This window comes from Crotalus tigris, unplaced genomic scaffold (assembly GCF_016545835.1).
Source record: "Crotalus tigris isolate CLP2741 ecotype Arizona unplaced genomic scaffold, ASM1654583v1 scf7180000017899.1852299, whole genome shotgun sequence".
Taxonomy (NCBI): Eukaryota; Metazoa; Chordata; class Lepidosauria; order Squamata; family Viperidae; genus Crotalus; species Crotalus tigris.
This window is the reverse complement of record NW_024096711.1, coordinates 66527-83818: the sequence shown is the minus strand read 5'-3', so window position 1 is coordinate 83818 and position 17292 is coordinate 66527. Positions and strand designations below refer to the sequence as shown.

The window sequence follows — 17292 nt, the reverse complement described above, 5'->3', positions numbered from 1 at the left end:
TCATTTATGACTGCAATAAAGTTGATACTGGAGGTTCACAGCTCCTTCTTAGCATCAAATGAATGTAGCTTTTTTATACCTTGCACTTGTTGGATAACATTTTTATTTATTTATTTGTATCCTGTCATGGTGGTGCAGTGAACATAACCAACATACCTTCCTCCTTCTATTTTCCCCACAATAACAACCCAAAAGTCACCCAGCTGGCTTTTTATGGCTAAGGTAGGATTTGAAAAATAAAGTAAAATGTGCTCAGTATTAGAATCTGTACAATATCAGCAGAATTACAGTGACTGTAAATATATGCAGAGTGCCTTTCCCTCATTTAAGAATTGCTACAAAAGCTCCATCTAAGCTTTGACATTTGAAGAAAAGCCTTTATTGAAAGAAAAGTCTTCATTCTGGTTCAATCCAAGCCGGGGATAAACAACATAGCAACTGCTTTAGAAAGAAGGTTGCAGTTTATTGAAAAGGAGAGCCAGACAGAAAGATGGTTCTGGCAGAGAAGAGAGAAAAAAAGGGTTGAGCACATGTGGGGAGCTGGTTTTTATACCCTCTGGAGCCTTTTGTTTGGAGTTGCTTCCTGTTCCTGTGGCATGAACTTTGACCTGAGTCTGAGTGTGCTTTTCTGGTATTCTGATGGTGATAGGTTAATCCTATTATGTCCCAAAGGTCATATCCTGCTCCCATGGGGCTGGGGCTGATGACTCTTAGAGTTTGGATGGGGTATGTAGATTTTAGGTCTTTGTTTTCTTAATCTCCTAGCTCTCTGGATTTACATCTGCATCTCTATAGAGCTGGTTTCTGCTTGGGGAAGGGAGACCTGGGGCTATTAAGAAAACTGGGCACGCTTTCCTGCCTCTTTAAGATCCTTTGAGGAAATATATTTTCCTGCCCTTTTAATATTTCCTTCTCTGGGGGGCTGACTTCCCACACCTTTGATCCTCCAGAGGGGCAATCACAAGAAAAGTAGGATGCATTTCTGCAATCTGTGCGTGCTTTAATCACTCATTTCTGAAGAGCTTCTAATATTTGCATGACATTGCTATAATTGTTGTCATATTGTGTTTTTCCACATGGTTCTACACTAGCATTTTTATAAACTGAACAGCCTTATTTCTGCATGTCTAGGATTATTTATGGCAATAGTATGTTTTTAAGAGGCACAGTTTTGGCATATGCAATGACATATGAATGGTGGCCAAAGGGCTAAGAGAAGCTCTGTTACCATCTCTCCTATTTCTCCAGCATAGCATAGCAGTGTCCTTTCTTCAGTCTTTTAAAACATGGACCTTGCTAGAAGATACAGTGCTATTTTTCCTGGGCAGGTCCAGTCCAGTTTAATTTCCTCTTTTCTCAACCCAACTTCTCTTCCATGAAATTGATGCCATCCTTACCGTTAACATATATGACTCAACAAACACTTGCTTAGCAAGTGGCTGTTCTCTCACAAATGGTATGCAGCATCTTGCCAAGTTATATAAGTAGCCTTCTTCTTGCTAACATGCAACCCACTAATTTCCCTGGAAGGATTTGTGGCTTCGCATCACCTTGCCAGACCTGTTCAGACCTGTCCCATTGAGGAAAATGAGATAAGGAAAGGAAAGTCAACAGAACTAGAAATGAAGTGACTATTCGAAGGTGAAAGGTTGGTAGGGAGGATCCAGGGCTGTCCTAGCAGTTTATATAAAGGAAGACAAGCAGGTTTTTACCCTTGACTTCCAATATTCTGCCACATCAAGGAAGATTTGGTCTACGAAAGTATATACCCATATTTGAGCCAAAAATGTTCCTCTTCACCGTTATTATATATGTGTTCTGCATAGTCTCCAATGCAGCTTCCAGTTCTTCAGAAACTTGCTGTAAGTATTTCAAATCATCTTCCTCTTGCATTAACCCTTCTTAACCTGATGCTTCTCTCTAAGTTGATTGAAGGATAATGGGAGTTATAGTTCAACATACTTGGAGATCTTCAAATGGGGTGATCATGGTAATCAAATAGGGACAGGATTTGCTCTATATTTAACTGGCAATAGGTCTCTTACACAGTGGAAAGCCCATCTTTGCAACTATGTCCTATCCAAGGTTCATGCAACTGTTTGAAAGGCCATTGCTGGATGTCTCTATGTGCTTGCAGTCATATTACTTCACCAACCGCCTCACCAAAAGTGTCTGCACATAAGACAACCAGAACCAAATTTTGCAGCAGTCATCTGAGCTTTGCAAAGGACGTGATTGTTTTAACAATTCGAAAGGAAGTGCTTCATTTGCATTAAAATCTATGCAAAACGTCTCTTTGCACAACCCTATGTAAACATTTCTAATGTTTGTGCACTGAATGAAATATTGATGCATAGAGGGTGTTTAGGCTGGATCAATTTTCCTTCATGAAAACAGTTTCGTACAGAAAGGTAACCAAAATGGAAACTTGAGCCATGTCCATGACTGCCAGTTTCTATTCTCTATACATCATTAATGATGAAGCCGAAAAGCTGTGCCCTGCCTACATCTTCTCATATTTAATAAAAGCAAGAAGACGACAACAACAACAACAATAACAATAATAATAAGTTGGAAGGGACCTTGGAGGTCATCTAGTCCAACCCCCTGCTCAGGCAGGAAACCCTTCGGACAAATGGCTGTCCAGTCTCTTCTTAAAAACTTCCAGTGTTGGAGCATTCACCACTTCTGGAGGCAGGTTGTTCCACTGGTTAATTGTTCCAACTGTCAGGAAGTTTCTACTTAATTCTAGGTTGCTTCTCTCCTTGATCAGTTTCCATCTGTTGCTTCTTGTCCTGCCTTCAGGTGCTCTGGAGAATAGCTTGACTCTCTCTTCTTTGTGGCAGCCCCTGAGATATTGGAACACTGCTATCATATCCCCCCTCGTCTTTCTCTTCGTTAAACTAGACATACCCAATTCCAGCAACCGTTCCTCATATGTTTTAGCCTCCAGTCCTCTAATCATCTTTGTTGGTCTTCTCTGCACTCTGTCTAGACTTGGTGAGGAAGCTTTCTCTCATGTGATCCCCACCTGATTGAACTGCAGAGCTAAAATTCCAGGCCAGCATGAACATTAGCTTTCTAAATACACAAACAGTTTTCAGTACAGATGCATAGAGCTAAATAATCACTTACTGTATATAGAAAAATAAAGGAGTATAACAATGCAGAAACTGATTTATCCCCTTGTATGCTATATATGATCTGGAATGTAATAAAATCATAGTGCAACCTTCCCTAACCTAGTAGCCTTTCAAATGTCTGTGTTCATATGATATGCACACCGATGAGTGCCAATGGGAAAGACAGTTCTGTGGCTTCCACAAAATTATCAAAGAATATAAGAAGTGACCGAAGGAACTTGGGAGAAGCAGCTGTTTAGAGATAATGACCAGCATTATACCAGCACCCCCCTCCACCTGTTGATCTATTATTATAACTTCATTTTCTACCTGCCTGTTTTCACTGATCACAGTGAGTCAGCAGAAGACACAGAGAATAGGAAAGTAGCCCATCAGAAGACGACATACAAAAACTCAAAACCTAATGCCAACTCTGTCTCATTGAGAAAAAATGCTTCACGTGTCTTGAACTGGATTAATGTAGTTAACTTAGTTGATCTGTATTCCTACTGAAAAGAATGGCACTTAAAGTTGTATGCCTCTTCTTCCGTTGATTTCAGTAAGTCAGTTCAGCTTGCTTAGAGCAAGAGAAGGGTAAGTTCCACTGAGTTAACCCTTGCATGAGTGTATGTGGGATGGCCATTTTGGCTAGCATCCAATCCCTTGGTTGGAGTTTAGTAAAATATCCACATTCATAGCTGAAGGCGAGGCTCAGATAATTGCAAATAGCCTCAATTCTCTCCCCCCACCAAAAAAGAACAGAGAGATACAAAAGGGAAAAAAACTTAAATGTATACTGATAACTAAACACAGCTTTTTTTGGCTCACTCAGTGAAAATTTTAATGTACAACGTTTTTGCCCCAAACAGATAAATTCACATAGGTCTGGATATCTTTATAAATAACATGTCTGCTACATGAATATTAACAACTCATTTGTATGGATCTTGCGTGGTATATACAAAGTATTTGAAGTTAACCTTATTATAATTACAGAATTCACTAATGGACAAAAAAAAATGGTGGGCAAAAAAGGAGCAACAGCCCCAAATGCTACCAATGCAGAAGAAAAATGTAATAGAGGCAATTTCTGAGGCTGAACTCCAGTTCTGTTGACAATCTACATTAAAATTGTCTAGGAAAGATGTTATTCTGGATAAGCTTCTAGCTGTCTTTGTTCTAGATGTCCCGAGTGATCAGCAATGGTTGGTCAAAGGCCTCCAGACTCAACTGGAAAATTGGGCCAGCCTGCAGATTAAACCTGATCCCAGTGTCCTGATTGCTTTGAAACTGGCTGAAGACCACAATCTTAATGTGATAACACAGTTGGTGAAGCAGATAAAAGAAACCGCTGGAACAGGTATGATGCTTGAAATGAGAAGCTTTAACATAAACGAATTTATTGGTCTCTAGAACTACTTCTAAACCAGTTTAGATCTTTAATTTGTTCCATTTTGTAAAGAGGGAAACGTGGAAATATTTTTTTCCGGTGTCCCTTTTGATAATTATGAGTAACTTGCTAAACCTAACAGATAGTGAAAAAGCTTTATGATTTATTTTGTCTTTACTAGTACATCCTAGTTTTGACTACAATGTACGTCCCAAACTTAATTAAAACTAAGGAAGCCCACTTCTATTTCTAGAATTGCCACAAAGTTTTTTTCTTAGTAGTATAGTAGGTAGAACACTAAATAACAAATTTTCATCATCACCATACGTTCATCTGCTAAATGTTTCCCTGTTTGGTACAAGAAACTAAGAACAATTTTATGAATAGGCCAAAGCAGTTTTGTTTTTATTGTTGATCACCCGTATTAAAAGAATCTTGCCAGGCTGGCTCCATTCCCTTGGGAACCAGTAGGTAAGGCTCCAGTAGTCTGATTTATGAAGTTTCTTCCCAGGGTGTGACTCCGTGCTGGTGCCCCTTCTTACTCTCACCTCCCTTTTAGCTGGTGATTCCTCCATGGTGACATAACCATTAAAGTAGATATTTGCGTATACATTATAATAGTATGTATGTATGTAACTTACTTTTGTCCCCTAAACCTACTCTAGATCATCATTCTCCACTCATGTGGAACCATATTGTGGATCAACGTTAACTGAATACTATCCTCAGAATTTGTATCTCTCATTTTTAAAATAAATTTCCAGTCTGTTGAGTGGCATAAATACAATTGATTTATTTATAGTCCTCTCAGAAATTTCATTAAGTCTAAAGAAACCTGCTCTCATGTAAGTGGGTGTTAAATTGCAGCTTATAAAGCCAGCCAACAAACAGTAGGTTTCAACTGATGATAAAACAGAAATTAAGAACTTCATGGCAAGAGCAAGACAGTTTTAATTAAAAGGCTTGAAGCATTTTTTTTCCCCCTGGAGTTGAAATTACATTACCAACTGTGAGTCTCTATTAATTCAGCCATATCTGTGTCTAGACTTTTACAGATTAGGGTACAGTGCCTCTGATACTAGGAACTCCAGACCATGAAACCTTATATTATCACTGGTTTGCCTTTAAAATATCAAGCAGATGGTTCTGCAACCAAGGAAAAAGAATCAGAGGGGGTTTCCGGTTACATCCCAGTTTTAAAGCAGCTCTCCCAGATGTTGTGGTCTGCAGTTTCTAGACTCTACTGCTTTCAAGGCATTGCTTACTCATTGTCCTCTCTCGTCCCTTCTTGCAGAGATGACCTCTGGCAAAGTGGCCCTTTATGTCCTAGCTCTTCGATCTGCCTGTCAGAATCCTGCTGATGTCAACACGCCAGAAAAACATGTCAACCTGGTCCAAGTCCTTGAAGAGAAAACAAAGGAAGAGATTAAGTATATCAGTAAGGAGACAAATGAGCATTAGATTCCTGCCTTTCACTCAGATAACAACATACAAAAAGGATAATTAATGCATGGATCCTTGACTCTCTGTGCTCTTTCCCCACCATTGGCTTGCAAGGATGGTACTCAGTTGAATTTAAATGCCCAATTCTCAGCCTATGAGAATTGCTCTCTTAGCCATGTAGGCAGTGTCTGTTCTTTGTTCCAGTTGCGAATAACATTTTCTTTCTAACATTTTAATGATTGGTACAACTTAAAATGTTTGTACAACTTTTCTCCAGATAACTTAGATTATTTTTCTCCCTATTTCACAATGCAAATGACAGCTGAATCAATCTGCTGTTTGAATACAGATCCGGATGTTAAATCTGATCCCCATTTTGCATTCATATTTTCCTATTTTTTTTTAAGGAAGAAAATGCACTTTTATAACAGCTACAAAATTGATCCAGAGTAGTGATGATGATTGAGGATGGCTTTGTAACATGTATTTAAGAGCCGTGGTAGTGGTTAGAATGCAGTAGTACAGGCTAATTCTGCTGACTGCTGACTGCCAGCAGTTCAATTCTCACTGGCTCCAGGTTGACTCAGCCTTCTATCCTTCTGAAGTCAATAAAATGAGGACCCAGATTGTTGGGGGCAACATCCTGACTCTGTAAACTGCTTAGAGAGGGCTGTGAAGCACTGTGAAGTGGTATATAAGTCTAAGTGCTATGGCTATTGCTATTTATTTATTTATAACATTCATCTAGCTACTCATCATGAACCAAATTCTGAGTAGCTCACCACTCAAAAATAAAACAGTATCAACTACAATAAAAACATCAAAACCAAAAGACCCGACACCATGGCTAAACTTCCCCATGTAGCACATCATATGTCCCTGCCAGTCGACACTGTACATAAAAGCTACTGAAAACAGCAAAACCTTTGCCAGATTGCACTAATCTACTTGTGGGGAAGATTTGTCTTGGTTCAGGCTGAAACCATGCTCTGTGCTAAAGAGAGTAGAATTCATACAGTACAAAATCTAGTTTAGCAATCTGACATTTATCTCTGCATCCTGAATTTCCAACTGTCAGTAAAAGTAGTCCTTGACTTATGACCACAATTGGAATCAGAATTTCCATTGTTAAGCAAGATGGTGACTAAGTGAGGCATGCCTGATTTTGTAATCTTTTTTTGCCACGGCTGTTAAGGAAACCACTGCAGTTCTTAAGTGAATCATGTCGACATTACGCAAATCTGATTTCCCCCATTGACTTTGCTTGTAAAAAGCTGGCTGGGAAGGTTGCAAATAGCAATCACATGACCCCAGGACACTGCCACGGTTGTAAATGCATACTGGTGACTAAGGCCATTAATTTTGATCACTGTATAGATATATGTATAGATGCTATGACAGTCATAAATCGGAGGACCAGTCGTCCCTTTATTCAATAGCACTGTAACTTTGAACAGTTGCCAAACAAATGGTTTTAAGTTGAAGACTATCTATATTGTGGAATAGGTAGTATTATAAATTATGCCTAGGAGAGGTTTATAGCCCTTTGGAGATATTCGCCCTATAGCAGACATGTCAAACACAAGGCCCGGGGGCCGGATGCGGCCCGCGAAGTGGTTTCATGTGGCCCACAAAGCCATCCTGGAAACAGTGAGGGAATGGCCCCCACTGCCTTGGCCCTGGCCCAGGCCAGCCGAGAGCCAATGTACAATTTTGTGGTGGCCATCTATGCTGAAACACATTCAGTCTTAGCTCCACAAGGCTGTCCAGAAACAGCAAGGAACCAGCCCTTGCCGTGTTGGGCCCGCCTCCTGGGTGCATGCTGGGGAGGTGTCACCCTTTGTGAGGAATGAAGAAATGGACCATGCCTTGACGCTTACCCCGGTCCCACCCCCTTCTGCCAGAGACCCTCAGATCTGTCCCACTCCTGCCCAGGCCCCCACAGGCACCCTTGACGCGAACGATGCCATGCCCACCCAGTATGCCACACCCACTTCATCCACGCCCACCCAGTAGGCCACACCCACCCTGGCCACACCCACTCAGCCTCCCAAGGACAACAGCAATGCTGATGTGGCCCTCAATGAAATTGAGTTTGACACCCCTGCCCTATATCTCATGCCCCTTCTCATTATTTCCCTGCATTAGAAGCTAACTTGCTTTCCAAGTTAGAGGGGAAAATCTGCAGCTACAAACCCAATCATTCTCCATGCAGTAGCTATGTGGAAATCTACCAGATGTGCAGACTTCAATGTTAATGACAGCTGGGGAATTCTGGAATTAATTTCTACAGATCTGGAAAATGCTAGTTGATAAAAGATTATTTTTCGTGATTTAGAATCCTGCACCATTATGGTTATAAATTCCATGGGGATCCCATGGAAATACAGCTGGTTTGTGATTTCAGATCTCTCCTTCTCCAATAGTACTCTTTAGAAATAGTTTTCCATTTGAACTCAACCTCCAAACAGTAATGGGCTAAGGATAGATCAATTACAGGAAGTAATTGATAAACATGCTTACTTTTCAGATACTACTGGGACTCCCAAGACCACCTACTACCAATTGGCTCTAGATACTTTGGCTCTGTGTATAGAAAAAAGTCCAGAACTTGAAAGAGCTGCCACCGCTCTGGCCAAAGCAGCCCTGACTAATAGTTTCCAATTCCTTGGTCATTTCTCTGTAGGTAAGAGACACATATGTGATTTTTGAATGTGATTTTAAATTATCTTTTTATTCTGAGCTTTGAAGGACTTCAAGATAGCCTTCTTTATGATACCCTGTAATGAAACTGGGCAATAGATTGGACTGAGAGAAGGTGAGTGGGGCACTGGGGACCCCCATGATGAGCAAGTGATTGATAAACTAGGAATCCATTGTCCATTGCACCATCCACAATGACAACTTGTAATAAACAGCTTTTTCCAATTTGGCCTGCTTCTCTCTGACATCTGCTATTGTCCAGCACTTATACCAAAGACACTCTTCCTAGATTGGCAAACACTCCTGACTTTCCTCTCACAGCTCAATCCCTTGTTTGATGTAAATTCACAGATACTGGTGCCGTAGCAAGTTTGGCACTGTTCTGTGTGTATGAAGGAAGGATCTCATCTCAGCAGAGCAAACTTGTAGGAACTATACAAGAAGCCTTGGCCCTGATCACAAAGCAAATCCTTAATGAACAGCAGACTAATGGCCTCCTTGGAAATATCTATAGCACTGGCCTTGCAATGCAGGTACACCTGATCTTTTATTTGGGAGGGATGAAAATCCAGGAACCTGGTCTTTATCCCTTCAAATCTTACAGCATCTCTCTCTTTCTTGCTGATTTCCAGGCTCTCAGTGTTACTTCTGAGTTCTACTCTGATAACGCATGGAACTGCCCCAAGACCCTGAATGAAGTGCTGAGTAAGATCCCTGAGGGAGCCTTTAGCACTCCAGCTGCTGCTTCTCAGATCCTGCCTTCTCTGGTGGGGAAAACCTATCTGGATGTGAGCAGTCTCACTTGCACCTCTGAAACTGGTAAGGCAGCTACTGAAAAGAAACTCCTCTGGCATCTCCCTTGTTCTCTGAAGGACAGGAAACAGCAGATTTGGCTAGTGAGCTATAGTCACAGCTTAATGAAGTCTGCATTATAGGTCTACATTCCCCATCACTACATTTCCACATCAGGAACAGGTACAGTTTTGCTACTATTGATTATCTTGGAGACAGTGGAATTATTCTGAAAGAAAGGAAATGGTGGAGGCTGGAGATAAAAACAGGTGAACACAGTCATGCCATTTAGTGTCTAATAACATTGGAAACAATCATATAATGCTCCACAAAGCTATGCTACCAATTTTATGCTACTTTTACATAGCTTGATTCTAACTTTCGCTTAATTCTGGACTCAACAAAAAAAAAGGAAATGAATGAAATGAAATGAAATGAAAAAGGAAAGGTGTTGTGGGGCTGAGGATTGCCTATTTTGGAAAGATCCATTTAACTCACTGTTATGGATGGATTGAAAATCAACTGTAGCCACTAGCAGTAGTAACATTTTAAGCATCTTCAAATGGATGCCAATTTTTCCTTCCAAGTCTCATCTCATCTCATTGGCTATCCTTGTCTCAGCTATGCAAGCCCAAGATTGGCATTAGATACTAAGAGTGTAATGAGTTAGTTCACCTGCCTTCTCTTCTTTTTCTTTGCAGTAACAGTACATTATAAGGTAATCAACAAGCTGAAAAAACCTTATTTCAAATATTCCACAACTGTGAAAGTGCCAAAGGGTTCGGTGCTGCTCGCTGTCTTGGAAGCAGCTCGACAATTTAATGCAAAGGAATTCAGGTAAATAGACTCCTGGCAGATTCATTCTAGATTCTGTCTTTGACCTTTTAGGGATGATATTCAACCCAGGATGTGATCTACATAAACTTTTCAAATATTCAGTTCAAGAAACCTCAAATCTTTACCAATGTGTTTTAAACTCTATTTGATTTTAAGGTGGCACATTGGATAAATTTGAATATTTGATTTCTATGAATATTTTCACCTATAATGTGCCTGATCTTTTTTCATTCAATTTTTCTTATTCTATTTATTAATTTTTGAAATTTACTTGCTTTCAATTTTCCTTGTGTACATATTATCTTCCCATAAATTACTATGATATAATTCACCATTTTTCTATTCATCCTTCCTTCTTCCTGTTTTTGTAATGAATTTGGCATCTTGCAGCTTTCAAACAGAGGAGACATCTTGGGGCCCCATGGTCACCTCTATCAGTGGCCTCCAAGGTAACACCAATGAAAAGACCTACTGGCAGTTCCTCAGTGGCAAAACACCCCTTGAACAAGGTATATTTTCTTGTGAAGAAAGAAAGTCCTGAAAGATACAATATAGTCCTCCGAATACCTGCATCCGTTATCTTCCATATTAATTAAGATTAACTTGTTAGTGAATGTGCAGCTATAGGACAATAATAATCAACATGACTAAAATACTAGGTTGATGCCTGTTCAGACAGCAAAGTCTTCAAGTTGAGCTCAACTCATGATTTCTTAGTTATATCTAGGTAGTTTTCTCAGTACAACACTGAAATTATGTGTCTTTGCCTTCTCCTGGAATAAGCTTTCAATTTCCCAGTCTACCCCACAGTGCTTGCATGAGCTAGAAATATCCTGTCTAGAGACTAATCAGCTTTGATCCGGCTTAGCTTTTGATCCCAGACAAGATTTGCAGAGTGCTGCAAATAGTTGAGAGCCTATTTAAATGCACAGTTCCCAAAGGGCAAGGTGTACAGAGGAAACACAACATACAGATTTTACCTATTTACCAAGGGGACTGATATGCAACTCAAGAAAAATCAAGGTTGTAAATCAGTTCATCACCCAGTCTAGGAAGACAGCTGCATTAGCAAGGACATCAATCAAATGAAGTTAGGGCTGAAATGTTGTCCCAGAAAAAGACTGAGCAAAGGATCGAGTCGAACTAGAGGTTGGGGGTACAATAGCAAAGTGATGATTCAGTGGCAACAAAGGGACAGAACCTTGAAGATTGAGAAGACTAACTGGTCTTCTAATGAACGGTTGCCTAACATTATCCAGTGATGTTCAGTTATAGATGTGCATAAAGCTGACACATATATATTACAGAACATAGTTGTCCAATCTTTAGACTTGCCTGTGTCGCACTGAATGAAGAGGAATTGTCTTGAACCACACATAATGCATGTAATATAGTTAATGTATATAAATAACAGGTTTCCTTTATTTTTATGTTTTTTATTATCCTGTGGGGTTTCATGACTAGCCATCCAAGGCTGCATGTGACTCATGGGCTGTGTGCTGGACAGGCCTGGTATAGTGGATAGGAATATGCAGTGCTTTGGATTTGATTCTAAAAAGATGCTTCAGTTCACTTAACAGCGTGAATGTAGTTTTTTACTCTTTAAAGCAGCTACATCTTTTTAGGGGGTTTACATGGCAGCTGCATTTAGGCATCTGGGGGGCTGGGGGTGGAGCAGGGCAAATGAAAAAGTGTCCTTCATAACTCAAATCCTACAACTTATGAATTTGCATCTAGTATTAGGACGAAACTATGAAAAGGTGGGGTTGTATTGTGATATTATTGTATAGATACTATTTTGATCATCATGATTGGCTGTGGCCATGTATACAAGGCAGCTGAGTATCTGCATATATCTAATTTAAAACTAGTTTTCAAATCTATACATGTTAAACCTTATAATATATCTAATCTAGAGAATATGACCTACTTTTCAACATCATTTTTTTTTATGTTGGCAGGTGTTGGTAGCTACAAACCAAGAGATAATGAGCTAATTGTGGCCATCTTCAGTAGATACTGAATTATTACCTATAATAAAGAACCGAGAATCAAGTCTGTATTTATCAGATGATAGCCAAGCCTTCTGCATGGAATTTGATATGTTACAGTTCTGGCAAGATGACAATAAAATAGTGATTTGATACGTGCAAAGTTCTGTTTGTTTAAAATTATTTAATAACTGGATGCCAACCACAGTAAAGTACTGAGTTGTCACAGCTGTCGAAAGTAACAGCCCAATTGCAAAAGAAGTTTTAATATCTCCTTTAAAAGTTCCAAGTAATGTTCCAAACTTTGTGTTTCCCTGGAAATTACACAATGTCCTTTGAACAAACACTTGGCTGAGTATTATTAAGTTTTGGTCACAAATTTACGTTTTTGAAAACAAGGAAAGATTGCTATGAGAAATAGATGCAGATACATGGTTTAAACAGGTGGACCAAAAGATTAATCAGATTGGCATTGATCCTGATTATTTGTTTTGGGGGTTATGACATCATCATTTTATTGTATTATAAAAAGACTGAGGGATAACTCAGTACTGAATGGCAAAGGCTAAACATCTGTGTTTACTGTGTGATTTTTTGAATACATTGCAAATATACTTTTCAGCTCCATATGTTTATATTTAATTAGATACAGAACAGCCTTTTCAAAAGCTAGATTAAATGTGTTGCCATCAAATATGCTATAGGGTATATTTCAAAAGATCCTCAGATTTTGTTCCTGAAATGTGTGAGTGTATGTGTGTTTTTCAAGTTGGCTTTAAGAAAAGCTGAGGAACATGAGACTTTATTTCTGGTGTACACTGGATAATTGAGAAAGCCAAAGTACATGAAAAAGAAGTCATTATGTGCTTTATTAATTATAGAAAAGTCTTTGATTATGTCAATCATATAAAGCTGGGGAATGTGCTGAGAAAAATGGGAATCCCAGGATATCTCATTGCCCTCATGAAAGAATTGTTTATATCAGTGGTTCTCAACCTTTTTAATGCTGCGACCCCCAACCGGTCATAAGTCGAGGATTAAACCGGTCATAAATTGAGGACTAAACCGATCGTAAGTTGAGGACTACCCAACCGGTCGTAAGTCGAGGACTTTCCCTGCCCGGGAGCGCCGCACATGCGTGGTGCCGCCCCCTGCGCCGGCCGAGGCATAGCTGGCAAGTGGCAGAGACGGAGCAGGCCGACCACCGGCTGGGCCACCAGCTGGCCCAGCCCAAAGGAGGTAAGGCACCTGCCGGAAAAGGGGAAAAAATGGCGGACAGCCTTGCTTGGCGACCCCCATGTAATGGTCGATCGACCCCAAATGGGGTCACGACCCATAGGTTGAGAACCTCTGGTTTATATGGATGATCTGCCCCCTTTGGCCAATTTCAACTTCTTTGTCAAGTTTGTTAGCTTTTGTTTTTAATTTTTCATCTTTTTGCTCTGGAAATGGCCGTGAGGTTGGGACTAAGGAACAAGGGAAGATTGAATGTTAGGGAAGGTTTGATTTCCTGTCCTTAATTATATAGGTGCTTTTAAACTTAGGTGTTGGAAAAGACTCCTGAGAATTCCCATGGATAGCCAAAAAAAAAAAAAAAAAAACCAGCAACAACCCACCACATATGGAATATTGAACACATTAGCTCAGATTTCTCACTGCGAAATGATCAGGCTCAAATTATCCTATTCTGAATACATTATGTAAAGTTATTTATTCTAAATACATTATGCAGAGTTCTGTATTCTGAATACATTATGCAAAGTCCTAACTCTCTGGAGAAGGCTTTAATGCTGAGAAAAGTGAAAGGAAAGAGAAGAGGACAACCAGGAGCAAGGTGGGTGGACTCAGTTACATTTATGCTAGGTCCACTTTGGAAGACCTGAAGAACCAGGGATGGATCATCATGGAGAAAATCTGCCTATGTGGTTACTCAGAGATGAATCAAAGTAGATCGTATTTTATTGTACTATGAATTTTCAGCAGGATGTTATCCAATCTACTTTAAAATCAAGACCAAGGACAGACATTTCTGGATATGTTAAGTTTTATTCACACATAAGAATCCTAAAATTATAACAGCAACGGCCAAATTTTCACTATGGCAATAAAAAGAAGGTTTCTAGTAACACATCAATAAGAGAGTTTAAAATGTTTTATGTAATATTTACCAATTAATTTATATATTAAACTGTTTTATCTAATGCCAACTTTTAGATTATATCTGCACTTTGCTAGTCGAGGTTTGACCATAAATAAAATTAAATGAAAACTCATTACATTATGCTAGCTTGTAACTTTATAAGTACTGTTTATTATTGATACTATCCCAACAGTAATATCTATCTCTATAGGACAAATCCAACAATTGTTGTGGAATAATTTTGCAGACAATCCAAAGTAGGCAGGGTAGCTAATACTTTAAATGAGAAAGACAGAAGATTCAAACAGAACTACATAAGTTTGAACTACGAGTTGAAATGAAGATAATATAGGATGAAAAAGACTTGGCTTGGCAGTTGTCTATGAAGATTCTAATCATCAGGTCCCAAATGTGTTTTTCCAAAAGGTAACTGTTTTTTTCCTTGAAAACATTTTGCTTCTCATCCAAGAAGCTTCTTCAGTTCTGATTGAATTTCACAAGATGCCTCCAAGAGGCCAGGAGCAAGACATAAAAAACTCTTTTGTTGTTGGTCCCTACCAACTGGTTCAGGGTTAGCCTTATATTTGGCAGAGCAACTAACCAGCTCAGATGGTAGATAATTGGGGAATGAGAGCAACCACTGAGGGGAGAAGGTTGGTCTGAAGCCCCTATGTCAGGGGTCTTCAAACTTGGCCCTCTTATGACTTGTGGACTTCAACTCCCAGAATTCCTCAGCCAATAAGTAACTGAAGCAATCACATATTCAGAGTTAGGTGCACAGAAGCAGCACTTCAGATGAAATAGCTACTCCAGTAGAAAATTAGGATCTAAGCCACCAAGCTCTTTAGGGCACTTGACAGCCCTATCAAGCCATTTTGTGGCTCTGCTCACACATCATGCTGCTTTCCTAAACTTAACTAAATCAAGACTTATTCAATTAACCCAATTGTCAACCCTGAACTAATTACAATATGTAAATCTAAAAGGCAATTAGTACTGGTAATTTGCTCCTGGGATTCCTGTAAGGTGCTCTCAGACTGATTTATTGGCTTGGCTACATACATACAATCCTTTAATTTGATTTGATTACTGAATTACCCTATTTTCCAGACACACACAATATATCAATAGAAATTGATAATTGTATTTATAGCTTCTGTAAAGAAGTTTGAAAGCTACTTCTTTTTTTCTTTTTCTTTCTTTTTTGTACTTTTAGCTTTTTCTTCAATTTCTTTTTCTTACTTTCTATTAGTTTCTATTAGTTTTTATTTTCCATATATATATGAATTTATCTAATAATGTACTGTTTCCAAATATTAGTTCAGGGTCCAGTAACTGTCCCAATTAAGCAGACAATAGTAGGAAAACCAGTATTTTATTTTGCAATTGCAAAACAAAAACATTTGATCAAACATGGTGCCTTCCCAGCAAACAGGCTGAGTGAAGGACCCTGAAGACAAAGTAACCAAAACTCTTATGCTAACAAATATGCACATGTAAACTATATATGGAATCTTTGATAAATCCAGGCTGTTTACGAGCATTGTATTAGAAGTAGAAAAAAAAAGGTTAGCATGGAAAAAGACTTCAAGGGTCCTATAGAGTCCCTTGTAAAAAGATACAGTTGCCTTCAATTGAAACAGTTAGTACATATAACTGCATAATCCTTTGTTACTTCAGCCTCAGAAAGTTCTTATCTTGCACTTAGAAATTTACAGTCATTTAGTTGCTAAGGCACAAAACTTCTGCATTCTATTCTACATTAGGTAAAAAGTAAAAGAAACAATAAAGCCCATATTGCTTTAGGCATTTTATGCCTGCTGCACATCTGGCTGATGGTATGGGTAGAATTTATTTATTTATTTGTTTGTTTATTTATTTGTTTATTTATTTATGAGACTTATATACCGCTTTAAGTGCAAGCACTCTCTAAGCGGTGTACACCAGTAAGCAATGTATATATATTTACATTGCCCCCAACAATCTGGGTCCTCATTTTACCTACCCCGGAAGGATGGAAGGCTGAGTCAACCTTGAGCCGGTGAGATTTGAACCGCTGACCTGCTGAACACAGTCAGCTAAAGTGGCCTGCAGTACTGCACTCTAACTGCTGCACCACCTCGGTTCTTCCAAGTTGAGCTAACAGTGACAGAAAACACCCAAGAACAAAAAAATCCATTTTGTTATCTTTCTGTTCTATCTCTTTATGTCCTTTTCATTAGGGATTTGGGTTGGGTGTTCTTTAGCATTAAAAGTGTGTATTCAGTGGAGAATATTATTTGCACTGGAACGAGGGAGGAATATATTATTGAGCATTATTACTCCTCCCCCTCCCATTTGCTCACTTTCTTGGCCAAATTATTTATTGCTGACTTTAGCAATTGTTCTCTGGGGAAATAAATATCAGAGTATTGGGGGGTTCAGAAACATAGAATGCTCCACAGTTGCAAAGGAACTGCAAGCTATTCTTTTTCTCAGTCTCGTCCAACTGCCTTTCAAGAAATGAGTCATAATATGCCAAGGTAGCCATTTTAGGAATTGACCAGCCTTCCACCCCTCCTAACACCAGCCATTTTGTAGGCAATCCAAAGTCTGTTCTCTAGACCCAAGGTGACCAACCATCCTCCTTTAGGGAGGACAGTCCTCCTTTTGTGAGTTCTATCCTCCCTCGAAAAGTGTCCTCTTACATGTCCTCCTTTTCGATATTTGAAGACTAATCTGCAGGGCTTTTTTTCCCTCATAGAACGCTCAGAATGGCATTTTGGCACCTTTTTTGATGTTTTTTTTTCAATTTTTGCATGAGCTGTGCTACTCCCCCTATTGGCTTTCAAAAGCCAATAGGAATTGCTGCTGAGCATGCCAAAACACCCAGCC

At 39.3% G+C, this 17292-nt stretch overlaps 1 protein-coding gene across 1 annotated transcript; it reads left to right on the top strand.

The window, feature by feature from the left end:
* Positions 1-1698: 1698 nt before the first annotated feature.
* Positions 1699-12441, top strand: LOC120308299 (cobalamin binding intrinsic factor-like). The gene is made up of 9 exons (XM_039344179.1): positions 1699-1862; positions 4306-4482; positions 5807-5950; positions 8486-8641; positions 9010-9191; positions 9291-9477; positions 10152-10287; positions 10678-10796; positions 12249-12441. The coding sequence occupies exons 1-9, from the start codon at positions 1787-1789 to the stop codon at positions 12308-12310; spliced, it is 1239 nt and encodes a 412-aa protein (XP_039200113.1). The 5' UTR covers positions 1699-1786; the 3' UTR covers positions 12311-12441.
* The last annotated feature ends 4851 nt before the right edge of the window (positions 12442-17292 follow it).

Coding starts and splice junctions, on each gene's coding strand:
- LOC120308299 (XM_039344179.1), top strand. CDS start 1,787: ATGTTCCTCTTCACCGTTATTATATATGTGTTCTGCATAGTCTCCAAT. Junction 1,863..4,305: donor CAGTTCTTCAGAAACTTGCT/GTAAGTATTTCA, acceptor TCTTTGTTCTAG/ATGTCCCGAGTGATCAGCAA. Junction 4,483..5,806: donor AAAAGAAACCGCTGGAACAG/GTATGATGCTTG, acceptor CCCTTCTTGCAG/AGATGACCTCTGGCAAAGTG.